General features: G+C 44.2%; 1 protein-coding gene across 2 annotated transcripts in view; it reads left to right on the forward strand.

Moving 5' to 3' along the window:
• The window catches only part of si:ch211-186j3.6 (neural-cadherin), a 323558-nt gene that overhangs the window by 191401 nt on the left and 119269 nt on the right, over window positions 1-12888 (forward strand). For both annotated transcript variants that reach the window (XR_008413679.1, XM_053853874.1), the window contains exon 26: window positions 9843-10120. Coding sequence is in view for 1 of the 2 variants with exons in the window: in XM_053853874.1 (XP_053709849.1) it covers window positions 9843-10120 (278 nt within the window). In the remaining variant the exon portion in view is untranslated. The remainder of the gene's footprint in view (window positions 1-9842; window positions 10121-12888) is intronic.

Here is a 12888-nt window from a genome sequence, read left to right on the forward strand (position 1 = left end):
TTAGTGGATTGCTTTTTTGAGGTAGAACAGAGCAGATGAGATGAATGCATATTTACATGAAAGGAACATAGCTAAGGAAATATTGAGGCGCTACAGGAGACACGGCTGGATCCTCTGTTTCAAGCGCTCTGTTTTTGAGCTTTGAGCTTTTCCATGTATATCCAATGAGTCCAAGTGTAAGTCGGTTCTCTCACCAACTTATCCAGCTAGAGAATCTTGTCTTGGGTTTTGGAATATAAAATATATAAGCATAGAGTGCGAGGCAGCCTTTCTCTAGTGCCCAGCGATACCCTCTTCGATGAATGAGTAGACTTGAACTACTTTCCCTTTCCCGACTATTGCAGCCCAGGACACCATCCATGGCACAGCTGGTGTTATTCCAGTTGCTACAATCCTCCAGAGCCATACTGAGCAGTTAGCAGAGAGTGCTAACATGTTAGCACATGGCTAACCAGCGTGAAACTCTGGCAAAAGAGGCTTTTGTCAGGCCGCACTTACCATGTGTCTGGCCTTTCTAGCCAAGTGACTTCGTATGGATCTATATTATAAATGCAGTCCGTGGTGCGCTCGCCAGATGGCGCTGTGGAGTAACAGTTGGCCGCCCGATGCTAGCATCACCTACATGAATCCAGCAACCAGCCCTTGATCTGCATTTGACAATAGTTGGTGTTTGAAAAGAAAAGCTTGTCACGAGTATTAAACTGCTGTGCTTTATCGGCCGCTCTGTTGAACAGGAGACACGCTTGGCCTCGACTTTCCGAGCCAGGAAACGGATATGACGTCGCGCCTGCCGTGACATAATTTGGGGAAATAATTGATTCTTGGCAGAATTATCAATGCTTAATATTGTCACAAAAAAAAAATCCAGCATGCTACATGTCTCCAAGCCAACTGAGTCTGGTCTCCCGAACTTTGTCTCCAAATGTTTGAGCTGTCCCTCTGATATATCCGTTCCTAGTCTTGTCTACTATCTGAAACTAGCTGTAGTTAAACCAGCTGAGTCAAACTAAAGAAGCCCAGAGAGAAGGCGAAACATTTTCTTCAACAAACACCTGGTCTGGTTGCCTTATGCAAATTGAGCTCACTTACAAACGTAGCCTACAATTCGAATACAGTAACTCTAAAAAAAGAAAACAAAAAGAATATCAAATTGAGTTATGACAATAACAAAAGTATAATAAACACAGAACATTAAAACATTATCTGGTTTGTGGGGAACCAGGCATCGGCTGTCGGGACCAATATAATGTTGTCATTTTGCTTTTGTTCTTGAAGGACCATTTCAGTGTATAATGGTCTGTTGTTTGGTCGTTGCACCGTGAGTTACATGTGTGTGCAATGAGAGAAGAAGACCGGATGTACCTTCCTCAGACATGTACCATTGTTTATGCTCATGACCCAAAAACGGGTTGTTTTCTTGCAAGATGATTCGCTGGATGAGGTATTTGTAACTAAAACACATAGTTAAATATTTGTGAAAATTAGGCTAATCCTGCTTTTGTCTAGTCGCTAGCTACTGGTGTGTCGGAACTAAAAATAAGTGTGAACAGTGTTAAATTTGAGTTTTGTTTTTTTGTCAAAAGTCCACACTGGCATTTTAAATCGGCGCTTTACAGTCAGAGTACGCGGCTTTAGCCCATTGAAAACAAAAGCCACTCCCTTCGTGCTGACTGGAATGACAATAAATGTCCCTTGAATCCCTTCACTGTCAAGCGTCTAACATTTGAATGCAGGAAGTTCCCCCGGTCTGAACGGCCGGCCACTGGACGGAGGCGGCTTTAACGCAGTGATGTTTACCCACACACTCGAGGGCGAAATTGAGGCATCAAAGGAATTGAAGTTTAAAAAAAAAATCTGCCCCATTTAAATTAATCTTATAAATAATGAATCAAAGGGACTTTGAAGGATTTGTTTTATTCATCACATAGACTCGATCAAATCAAAGTAGATCACATCAGACTGTGACATCACTGGGGGTAACAGATGAAGCAGAGAGCTCCCACCAATTGTGGAGGAAGACACCTTTTCAAGAGGTGCCAGTTTAGGAATGAACTGTATATGAGGACTGATGCTTCATGACACGCGCGTGAACGTGTACGTCTGCCGCTCAGTGAGCGCTGGACCTTCTGTTTACGCAGAGTGGCGGACGCTAGCATTAGCCAACATCTCGTGCCGACGTGTTTTCAGCGGGAGCAGACGCTCACGTATCCTTCTGAGTCCCAACAGCAGTGTTGACTCTTTGTTGGAAATGTTTCGAAAACCATTGATTATTTGGACGTGGATAAGTGCATGAGAAATAATGGCTTCCGCTTGTCGTGGTGGTCAAACCAAGCGCTCCTTGTCTTTCATCACGCTGCCGAGACCAGTACAGAAAAGAGTAAGTTCTTCTCCAAAATGTCTCACGAAAAAAAAAAAAAAAAAAAAAAATTAAAAATGGATTGTGTATATCACAGCTTAATACATCAGAACCTGAAATATCTTTGCATTCCAGCCACGAGCGCCTGCTCAGAGTGGGGTTTCTACACTGGTGGGAATGTTGTCACTCACCTCCACTATTCTCTTAAGTCAGGGCATGTGAAGACTTACGTAATGAAGGTTGAATAAATAAATACATTAGTGGCACAATGGTTTGCACTGCGACCAGCAACATGGTTCCAGGTTCATGTCACGCTCTGGACCTTACTGGGTGGAGTTTGCATGTTCTTTCTGCGCCTGCATGGGTTTTCTCCGGGTACTCCAGTTTCCTCCCATAGTCTAAAGACATGTTCACTAGGTCACATGGGACTCTAAAATTGCTCTTAGGTGTGTGTGAATGGTGTGTGTGTCCTGCGATGCACTGGTGACCAGTCCAGGGTGTGTTCCTGCCTCTGGTCCAATGACTGGTGGGATAGGCTCCAGCACGCCACCATCCCTGAGCAGGACTCAGCAGTGGTTCACTGAAGATGTATGTATATATCTCACACACTGTTTCATGATACCTCATATACCCGTCGCTCTTCTAAGTGACTTAGTACGGAGCCATTCAATCCTGCAATGTTTGAAAAAACAGGCGTTTTTGCTTCATCTGGAATCAAACTGTGTCTGTGATCACAAAACATTTATTGTTACATCAGTCAATCAAGCTCAATATGAGCCCTTTTAAAAAGAAATGTTTGGCAGCCGTTCCTAAGCAATGGAGAAAAAAAAACGTGTCTGCAGTGGTGGCTCCTCGGATTCTCTCTGCTCGGAAAATATGTATTGACTTCGAAATGAACCTTGTGGGAATGAAGGAATAAACAAGCAAGGCTGCTCGCAGAAGCAAGCTGAGGCTCAGGTGTGATTTGTAAGGAGTGGGCGCCCAGCCTTTCATCTGAATTCAGCCAGGTTGTCCGTCGAAGACATTGATCGGAATGGCATGTGAAGCGTGGCAGAGCGGTTTCCTCCTCTCAGGCTGGACGAGATGGAGGAGCTTGAGCGGGAGAGGTTGGCGGAAAGCAAAAGTGAAAGCAGAGAAGCGGATGGAACTGGAGAATGTTTTTGATCAGCATGTATGGGTTTTTGACTTGAAAGGCATTCGCATGTTCCTGGAATACCAAGATGTTTGTACTCATTATATAAGCCTGCTCCCTTCAGCAAAATATAAGCTGAAGTGAAGATGAAACAACGGCGACAATAATTTTAACTTGCACGTGCACTGACAAATTCATTGAGGAAAGCGTGTGCTGTTTGTCGAGAGATTTTACAGAACAAACAGTGGGATGTTTTCAAGGATTTTTAGGTTTTTGTTTGACAGATTCTGGACGAAACATATGCAAAAACACGGGCGACAAACACAGTGAGAGCTGGAATGCTTTCAGTGCTGAGTGGCTTCGCTCATAGGCTGCAGTTTCCTCCCACAAAGTCATGGGTAAATAAAGACAACAAGGAACGAGAATAGTCCTTGCTGGTAATTACAAATGGTACGACAAGGGTATGTGGTGCTGGGGATTTGTGATCCTTTTCAAACGCATACAATGGGTTCATGAAAGACTGCAACAATAGCTGTCGGAGACAAAACAGAAACGTGCATTTGCAAAATAGCAGTCGATGAGGCGGAAATGGTGATTAAGAGGTGGATGTGCTCTTTGTGGGGTTGTTTAAAATTGAGTGCAACTGATGGATAAGTTCTGTCTCCCTCAGTTCAAAGCTTGGAATCAGCCCAGGATGAGCTTTAGATGCTGGAAAAACCAGTGCAGTCGAGCTCAGGTTTTGACGTGTGAACCTTCCCAGTTTATTGTCTCTCAGACTTGAATCACAAATACTCATTAACAGTACAAAAGTAGTTTCGTAATTTGTATTAACAATCCACAAAAAATATTGACAGTAAATCCCAGACTATAGAGCGCACCAGAATATTGGCCCCACCCACTAAATCTAAGAAGGAAAACAGATCTTGTTCATCTATAAGCTGCGGGTGCAGTGGTGCTGTCTGCACCGTAGAAAGGCTTAAAAATGCATGAGGATCACTTCTAAACTAGTTTGGAAAACGGGCTCCAGCATGGAGACTGACTCATGAAACAAACTGGCATATGTTCTGAACTGGAATCATCAACTCCTCACATCTGTTATTGACATTAAAGTGCTCAAAATGTGTCCCAAGTTCCGACACCACAGCTGGTCTCAGCTGCTGCTTCTGGTCTCCGCTCCTCCAGGAGATCGGCTCTGTGGGCGGAGCTGAGGACACGCGGGCGAAAACAGCACATTTTGAGCGCTTTAAGGTCAATAACACACCTGTGATGTCATGGGTTTTTAGATCAGGCTCAACATTTTGGCAGCATGAGGCTCTTTAGCCTGGAAAAATATATACTAGCTGCGACTGCGACTATAAGCTGCAGGGTTCAGACCTCAAGAAAAAAGTGGCAGCTTATAGTCCGGAAATTGTGGTGCTTATAGGCGAACAACTGATTTAAGATAAAAAATACTTGGCCCATCATTTCAAGTTTTCCAGTTTGAATTACTGTTATAATACACACAAAAGCCTTATGTTTGTACTGTAGTGTTGATGAAACAAAGTTTGACATCGTCTTAACAAGGCCACTTAATTACCAAGGGTTGTTTCAACCTTCATTTCTTTTTTATTTCCAATGAAAGAGTTCACGACAGGATACTTTAGCCATGAGAAGTTCTCTAATTAGGCGTTTGGTTCTCATAAAATGTAAAAGCATCGATCTGTCACACAACAAACTGCCGGTTTGTAACCTTGAGTTTGAGGCTTCACTCGACTTGGATTTACAATAGTCTAGTTCTAATTCTTCTTTAGCTCTGTGTCTCTGATGTTTTCATGACCCTGACTCTGTCTGTGGGTTTAATAACGTCTCAGAGTCAAAGCCACTCTTTCATCCAGCAGTTTTCTTTCAATCGAGCCTCAGTGCTGGATTCACGTTTCACATTGAAATATGACACATCATTACGAAGGCAAGAATGAAAACTTGACTCAAAAATCAAGTTGTATTTTATTTATGACAACCATGGATGCACATTCTATACAACGAAAGAACGGAGGCTTCAGTCAAACAGCGCAAACCATTCCTGGAAACCTGACTGAAGTGGGAGGGAGTGCCCTGCTCCTGGTGCCACACACCACTCCCAAGTGGCCGACGCTGCTCTGCGTGGCGATTAATCCCCTAAGTGCGCTTCTGGTCCAGCTGATGCCACTTCAGAAATTGAGCAGCAACAGGAGCGAGTTATACAATCCACAAGTGAAGCAAAAGAGAATGGCCTCGCAGAGCGGCCGGCAGCTACACGATCTTGAAATGCGCTCTCTTTGTTTACGTCTCAGGGTGAGTTGTGTCATTGTGGAAGGAACTGCTGAGCCATAGCTCAGCGAAAAAAAACAATCATGTTGTTTGAAATCACAATTTCATTCAGGTTACGATAAATCGTTCAGACCTAGATCATCGGTCCCGGGGTTCAAGGTGACAAGTGCGATGGACAAACTTTAGCACAGGCTCGCCGCTTTTCTGGTATGTGAGCAGTGGAATTCCAGCATCCGGGAAAGGCAACAGTTTGGACCGTTCCGATCATGTTACCTAATGATCTACCAGCGTGAACTCAACGTAAAGGGTCTCTCACACCAGCTCCTTGTATGTCACTCTGGCAAAACCTTGGTGGTTGCCAGTCAAATTCCTCTTGATCAGCTTTGGACAGCAGCCCTCACTGGGTCTTCCAGGTTGGTAGATTTAACCGGTGTTGTGCAAGGTACTTTCACTTAGTAACTTAGTTACAGTTACTAGTTACCTCGTTCAAAAGTAACTTTGTTACTTCAAGTTACTCATTACTTTCAAAGTAACTAGTTACTATCAAAAGTAACTTTTTAAAAACTGTATATTATAGTGGAGCTCAAACATAATCCTCTTAGAACAGTCACGGTCATCAGGCTGGGTCGGGAACCAGCGACGCTGGGCCAGAATCAGACCCATTACTATCATTTGTGAGGCCTGCTAAACTAGATAGTCAGCTAATAAATCTATCATTTATAAGCTCTAACCCACTTCTAGTGCCATCCTATTACAAAGTCGCCACTTAGTGACCTAAAGGTGCCATGGCAGGTGAACGAATGACAATATTGAAACTTTTGATGGGCATATTTATTGTCATCATTTAGATCACAAACTATACTTTTCGCAGTACAAAAACTCTTTTTACAGCAGGAACAGACACTAGCGCCAAACCGATGCTGATGATCATGTCAACAGCAACACAACTGTACCACCTGGAAACACGAACTGCAGTGACACCTCCACAGCTGCGACAGGCAGCATGTCTTCTGCAACACACCTTGCTGCTACTCGTGTGTTCAACTGCTTCTGAGAAGTCAAGCTACTGCTGTCTGGCTGCAGTGGCTTCTCCTGTGGCGTCAGACCAGCGAACCTTAGCAGCGTCTGCTTTGGGCTCTTTTCCCACCAGCTCGGTCGATCAACGCGTGCACTTTCTGAAGATGTTTCGCCAGGTTGGACGTGGTTTCGAGCCTCCACATAGCTTGCCACCACTACAACATTCCTCTGGTCTTTTACAGCTAAAATGGAAACATAATGACGCGGCGCTGCATCACGTGACTAACGCGGGCTTCACGTCCACCTCGGAAGCTTTTCAAGCGTGTTATGGACACTGCTTTTTAACCTTGTTAAATTAACTTTTTGAATGTGAAGTAACAAGTAACAAGCATGTTGTGTGTAATAATAAGCGCGTTGGTCATTTTGGCAAAGGAACGCGTTATAGCACTGGTTATTACAAAAGATAACGTATTTCCTATAACGCGTTACTTCATAACGCGTTATTCCCAACACTGGATCTAACCCATCAGAACGGCCTGGACTCCTTCCTCAGGAGCAAAGAGATACTGTTTCATGATCCAAGTCCGCTGAAGGAATCTAGGTGTTGGAGTGACTCTGGACACACACAGCCTTGCAGAACCCAGTCACAGATGGAGAGGTTCCTCTTTTCTGCCGAGCCTGACCTGAGCCCATGAACTCAGCCTTGCATTTGCAACATCATCCTTGAGTTTTCTTTCTTTAACAACCCAGTTGCACAGGTCCCTTACCTTGGACCTGTTTGCCATGGCGGTCCTACCAGAAGCCTCCTCAAGTCTGCCGTGCTTTGAGGAATACCAGTGTTTGCTACTGTAACTCCATCCAAATTTTGATCGACTCTTACTGTCTGGTGCTACTGGATTCCAAAGGAACCAGTTTGAGAGCTTCTTCGAAATTGGAACTCGATCTATCAATGTCCAGCCCTAACCATGGTTCAGTTATTTGTTGGAGACCCACGTTCGTGTGGTCTTGCTGTGTTGAAGGAGCATTTATCTGTCTTGTAAATAAGCAAAGAAGCAGTCGGCGGAGCTCAATTTCACCAGTGTTTGCTTCGCACTGAAAGTAATAGACAGACCTAATGGGTAATAGCAGGAAATCTTGACTGCAGGCGGCGAAGACAAGCCGGCTGGATGAATGCGGTGGATGTGACGTGCACGGTGAGCAAGTGGTAATCCACTCACACTGAACAATGTCCAATCAGTCCAGAACATTGAGCTTCAGCTGACCTTCTTTCAGGATCACGCATGTGTGTGTATGGCTGAGTGACCTGCGTGCAGGCGTACGCTCCACGAGATTTGACTTGACCTGTGCCTCTTTTACTCGCCTGCACACTATGAACTCCATTTCCATTTTCCTCCAACTGCTATGATCAAGCTGCTCCACCAACGACTTTCCCTTCATGTGTTTAGCCCACTTTCACAGGAATCGGAGCAGAAAAAAACATTTTTTTTTAAACCTAATCTGCATACCGGAACACATGTCTGTAATGGGATAAACTGTGTGACCGGATCAAAAATAATCTTCCCCAGAATTGGATACAAAAATAATTTTCTGAATTGAAAGCTTCTGTCAGTTTCCTTTCCTTTCACTGATGTGAATGGTCATCCACTCTGCTTTTCTCTCTTCACATGAACAACCCGTCCTCACTCCCATGGCGTCATATATTGATGTTCGGAACGTGGACTGTATTGACAACAAAGGTGCTGAATGTTGACCCATTGGTGTTTCCAAAAAAAAAGAAGGGGGTGTGGATTGCTACTTGCTTTTTATTACCCCCTTTTGTGCTACGTAGTGAAGTCACTGTCTCTAAAACACACAGCCGTTTGGCGGGCTTTAAAGTGTCCGGGTCAAAATGACCTGCAACATCATCTTCATATACAAATCTGTACAGACAGGTCACTATACATCAAAGGGTCCAGATTTTACACACCTGTTCATGACCTTTGATGAGGAAAAGTCACAAAATTTCATGAAGAAAAAGTAAGGATGACCACTACTTTTTTCAACACAAAAACGGAAATGGGTCAAATTGAGCCTCAGCATAAGACGAGGGTTAATACCAAGTGACACATTGAAACGCTTCTCACTCAACTCACCTCTCACCTCTCACTCAACTCACCTCTGTTGATAAACGTAGAACGAATGGAGCGCCATCCCATGGCTTACCTCAAGGTCAAGGTCAATTTCATTTCTATTGCACACTGCCACAGCGAGTGCTCACCACAGTACTTTCCATACAACAATAAAAAGAAGCATACAATCACAAATACAGAGGAAACAGGACTACAATAGGCATTTTCACGAGAACTGAGATTAAAGGAATATAAGAGCATCATCCCATGGTTTACCAAACCCCCACCTCCGCCTTTGTGTTTCATGTGCTTCAGTTGAAAACCTAAAGCGTCAACATGCGACGCTGAAGGCTGCCTTTGTCGTCAGAATAGGACACTTAAGTCAACTTTTTCCCGACGTCAAGAAACAGTATCACGCCATGGGAGTGAGGAGGGGTTGCTACAAAGACAATATGTTTTCCTGCAAATGCTCATATGACTCTCAAGAAAATATACCAAATTATTAAAAACTGCTCTGCATAAGTAGCAGCCAACATGGAGTTTGGTGTCGGGGCATGAAAAAGCAATTTTTAGCACTGAATTCAAAAGGAGCCCGGTCAGAATACAGAGCTCTGTATTCTCAAAGCAGTTGTCCCCCCGAGCCAGCCCGAGTCTTTTTATGCTAATAAGCCGGTTATTGTTGTTTGTGTGTCACAGCCCCCCCAAACTTGAGACTTTATGTCATCTGAAGTTCAAAAGTTGTCCACCAGTCTGGATCCTGCTTCCTTCATGTCTGTGGATTGTTCTACTGATGCAAATCCGACTGAGTGAACGATACCAGCAGAGTCATAAATGAGTCGTCAGGGACACGTTCCCTTTTGGGGACCTCAAACACAGAAAGGTTTCACAAACTGTTCTTTCGTTGGGCTTTTAAATGAACCAATGGCTTCTCATTGTCTTGCAGCTCCAGTCATTCCTGCAGATCGCCGTGTTGCAAATCCGGGTGGACGAGTGTCCTGGATCGGAATGTGCCCGAGCCAGTGGCTGCACCAACACCTTGACCCTGAGAGACACGCCCACCGTGGTGGACTGTGGCAGCATGAGCCTGGTGTCCTTGATGGTGGTGTCCACCGCGGTGTGCTCCTGCCCGGGCCGAGAACTGTCCCATCAGCCCTGCTCAGGGTATCCGAAAAACCCCTGCCTGAATGGAGGTGTGTGTGTGGACACTCAGCACGGATATAGGTGAGTTGTCAGTCAAGTTCTGGGAGTGAAGTAGAAACAAAAGAAAGCTGTTTAGTCCTGGCTGTTTCTGTAGTTTCTTTGCTTGAGAACAACAAAATATTGTTTATTTTGCATCAGTTTGACAATAGCACTATACATCACGATGGTGGCTACATTCAAGTTCTTATATCACCTTATTTAAACTAAAGCTCTTTTCATGTCTTGAAAATATTTGAATAAGAATGTCAAGTCCATTCAGAGTCGTGGAAACCCTGGTCATTGTGTAGTGAAAAACCTCCCTGAACCGAAGCAAACAGATGCTTTTGTTTGCTTTGGTTCAGGGATGATTCCTCCATGTTTGTTGTTGTTGTTCTCATCCTCGCTGCCACGTGTCTTGTGCATCAGTGGGATCAGTGGAGCAGGAACTCCTGCACACGAGTCCCGGACCGCTGCACCGCGCTCCCGTTCCCGAGCACCATTTTCCTGCAGCTCCCGGCTGCACACCTCAGTGTTCTGGGAGTTTGAGAAGTTGTTTTTGAACAATATTATTCGGCCAGGCAGCGATCAGACCCTTTACTGCCCGGCATCTATCATGTTTGTGTGGAGTCGTGCTGTACACATAGTTTCCGGCTTCTAGCACTAAGTCGCCTGAGGCCAGAAGCTCACCCCCCGCTGAGTTTCCCGAGACAAAGTGTTCACATCTCGGACTTCTGAGCCGAAAGAGCTTTGTCGCTTTGTTTAAAGTTCCACTCTACAATGGACCTTTTTATGACAGTCCCTAAATTCTGATGCCGCTGGCTAGCTCTGCTCCGCAGTCAGTGTTTTGGATATACATACTTTGCAGCCGGTAACAACTGTCACTGCTATATAAATACCATAATACAAGTAATTATTGAATACTTTCTAAAGAACTCCGTCGAGCATTTGGATCTTTAATGACTTGTTTGTGCAATATAATTCAAAACCTTCAGTTATTTATTGACCCTGTCCTGTCTGAGGTATTTTTTTAATTATAGTGAAGGCACTTCAGGTCCTCAGCAAAGGATTTCACCTGGTTAGCGGCTTGCTGACGTAACTGCCGCCTCGGGAGTCGACATTGAGTAAGCAATTATGTCGTGGATTAGAGAAGCTATTTATAGAACGATCGACGCGTCTGTGTCTGGTTTGAAGATCAAAGTTTTCATCACGTAAGAAACTCATTCTTCACTCCGGGCGGTTCTTTTGATTTTTTTTTTTTTTTTTTTTTTTTTTTAACCGGAGGCTGTTTCTTCTGCACATTCTTTTATTTTGGATCATCCCTTTTTCCTGACTATCACTGCCTTTGTTTAGTGTCTCCTGGCTGTTGAGGTTCAGATTTTATAAATAAGTGCGTCAACATTTGTCTCTTTGTGTTGGTGGTGTTTTATTCTGAGATGCCCTGTAGACAGTGCGGCTACATTTAGGAAAGGTTTCAGGTGTTCTGGCTGTACGTGCTTCACTCCACCACACAGTGGACTCACTGTTATGTAACCGCCGTCTTAGATAGAGGGATTTTTATGGTGTCTGCATTAGTGTGGAAAGATTTCAATTAAGATGCAGAACTTTTTCAAATGCTGCACATTGAAGTATGGATTTGACGTGTCAATGAAGCATTGCTTGTGGCCTAGAATTTCATCTGTATGACCGAGGATAGATGTTATTTTTTGTTGTGTATACTTGTTTATTTTAATTATGTTAACCTTTTTTGATGGTCATAATACTACAGTATATTGTCATCAGTGTTTTTTATACTTTGTTGTATCATGGCTTGGATTGTTCATGACACGTCAGACATTTGGGATGGTCCGGGACAAGTAATGTATTGACCTTTTTGACCTCTCTAAGTATGTTCTAGTACATCATGTGTTTGCTTTTCTATGTCTATATTACATTTGAGCTTTGAACATTTCAGGTGTTTGACTAAAAAGCTGTCCTCCTGAATCTGTATTTTTCCTCCATAATAGCTCGGACGTGGAACATGCAGAAAGCATTGTCGGAAGCAACTGATGTATATTAGTTCAGCGTCTGTGTAACTAATAAGAACCCATCCTTACTACCATGGCGTAATACAGTATACAAGTAACATCCGACTTACAACCAGGATCGGTTGGACGTGAGTGGAAAAGTAGCCGACGCGAGGGTTATAGGTGCTACTGTAGTGGTAGATGGCTGTGTGAGCTGCCGTAGCTGTTGTACGCATTGCCAGGCTGCTACATGCTGCCAGATAGTGAATTAAATTTAAAAAAAGCATCTGCTGACCGTGGTCATGAGTACGGGTGGACGCAAGTCGAGCAGGTCGCAAGTCGGTTGCTAGCCTTGATGGTGGGAAAGTGGACTTTTGTGTCCGATACTGACACCAAAGGTAGCCTTCAGCATTGCATGTTGACGCGTATGCACAGGTGTTTCAATGGACTAAAAGAACGTTCCCATGTAGTGGTCCAGGTGGGGGGTATCGATCAAGCGTCGGGCGGGGTTGGGGATGGAAGGAAGAGTGAGGGAAGGGGAGACAAACAGCAGCTTTCTTGGAGCGCAGTCCCATGCATTACCTAACCTGGACCTCTGTTTTTTTGTTGTTGTTTTTTATGTGTCGCTTTGCCATTCCACAAACATGCATCGCAGAAGGCTGCCTTTGGTGTCAGGATAGGACGCAAAAGTCCACTTTCCTATCGTAAATATGTTACACCTTGGGAGTGAGGATGGGATGCAAATAACAACTCATTTTAGGGCAGAGCTGGGAGCATTCTGTAGACCATGACCATGACTGAAAACCA

This window comes from Synchiropus splendidus, chromosome 1 (assembly GCF_027744825.2).
Source record: "Synchiropus splendidus isolate RoL2022-P1 chromosome 1, RoL_Sspl_1.0, whole genome shotgun sequence".
Lineage (NCBI taxonomy): Eukaryota > Metazoa > Chordata > Actinopteri > Syngnathiformes > Callionymidae > Synchiropus > Synchiropus splendidus.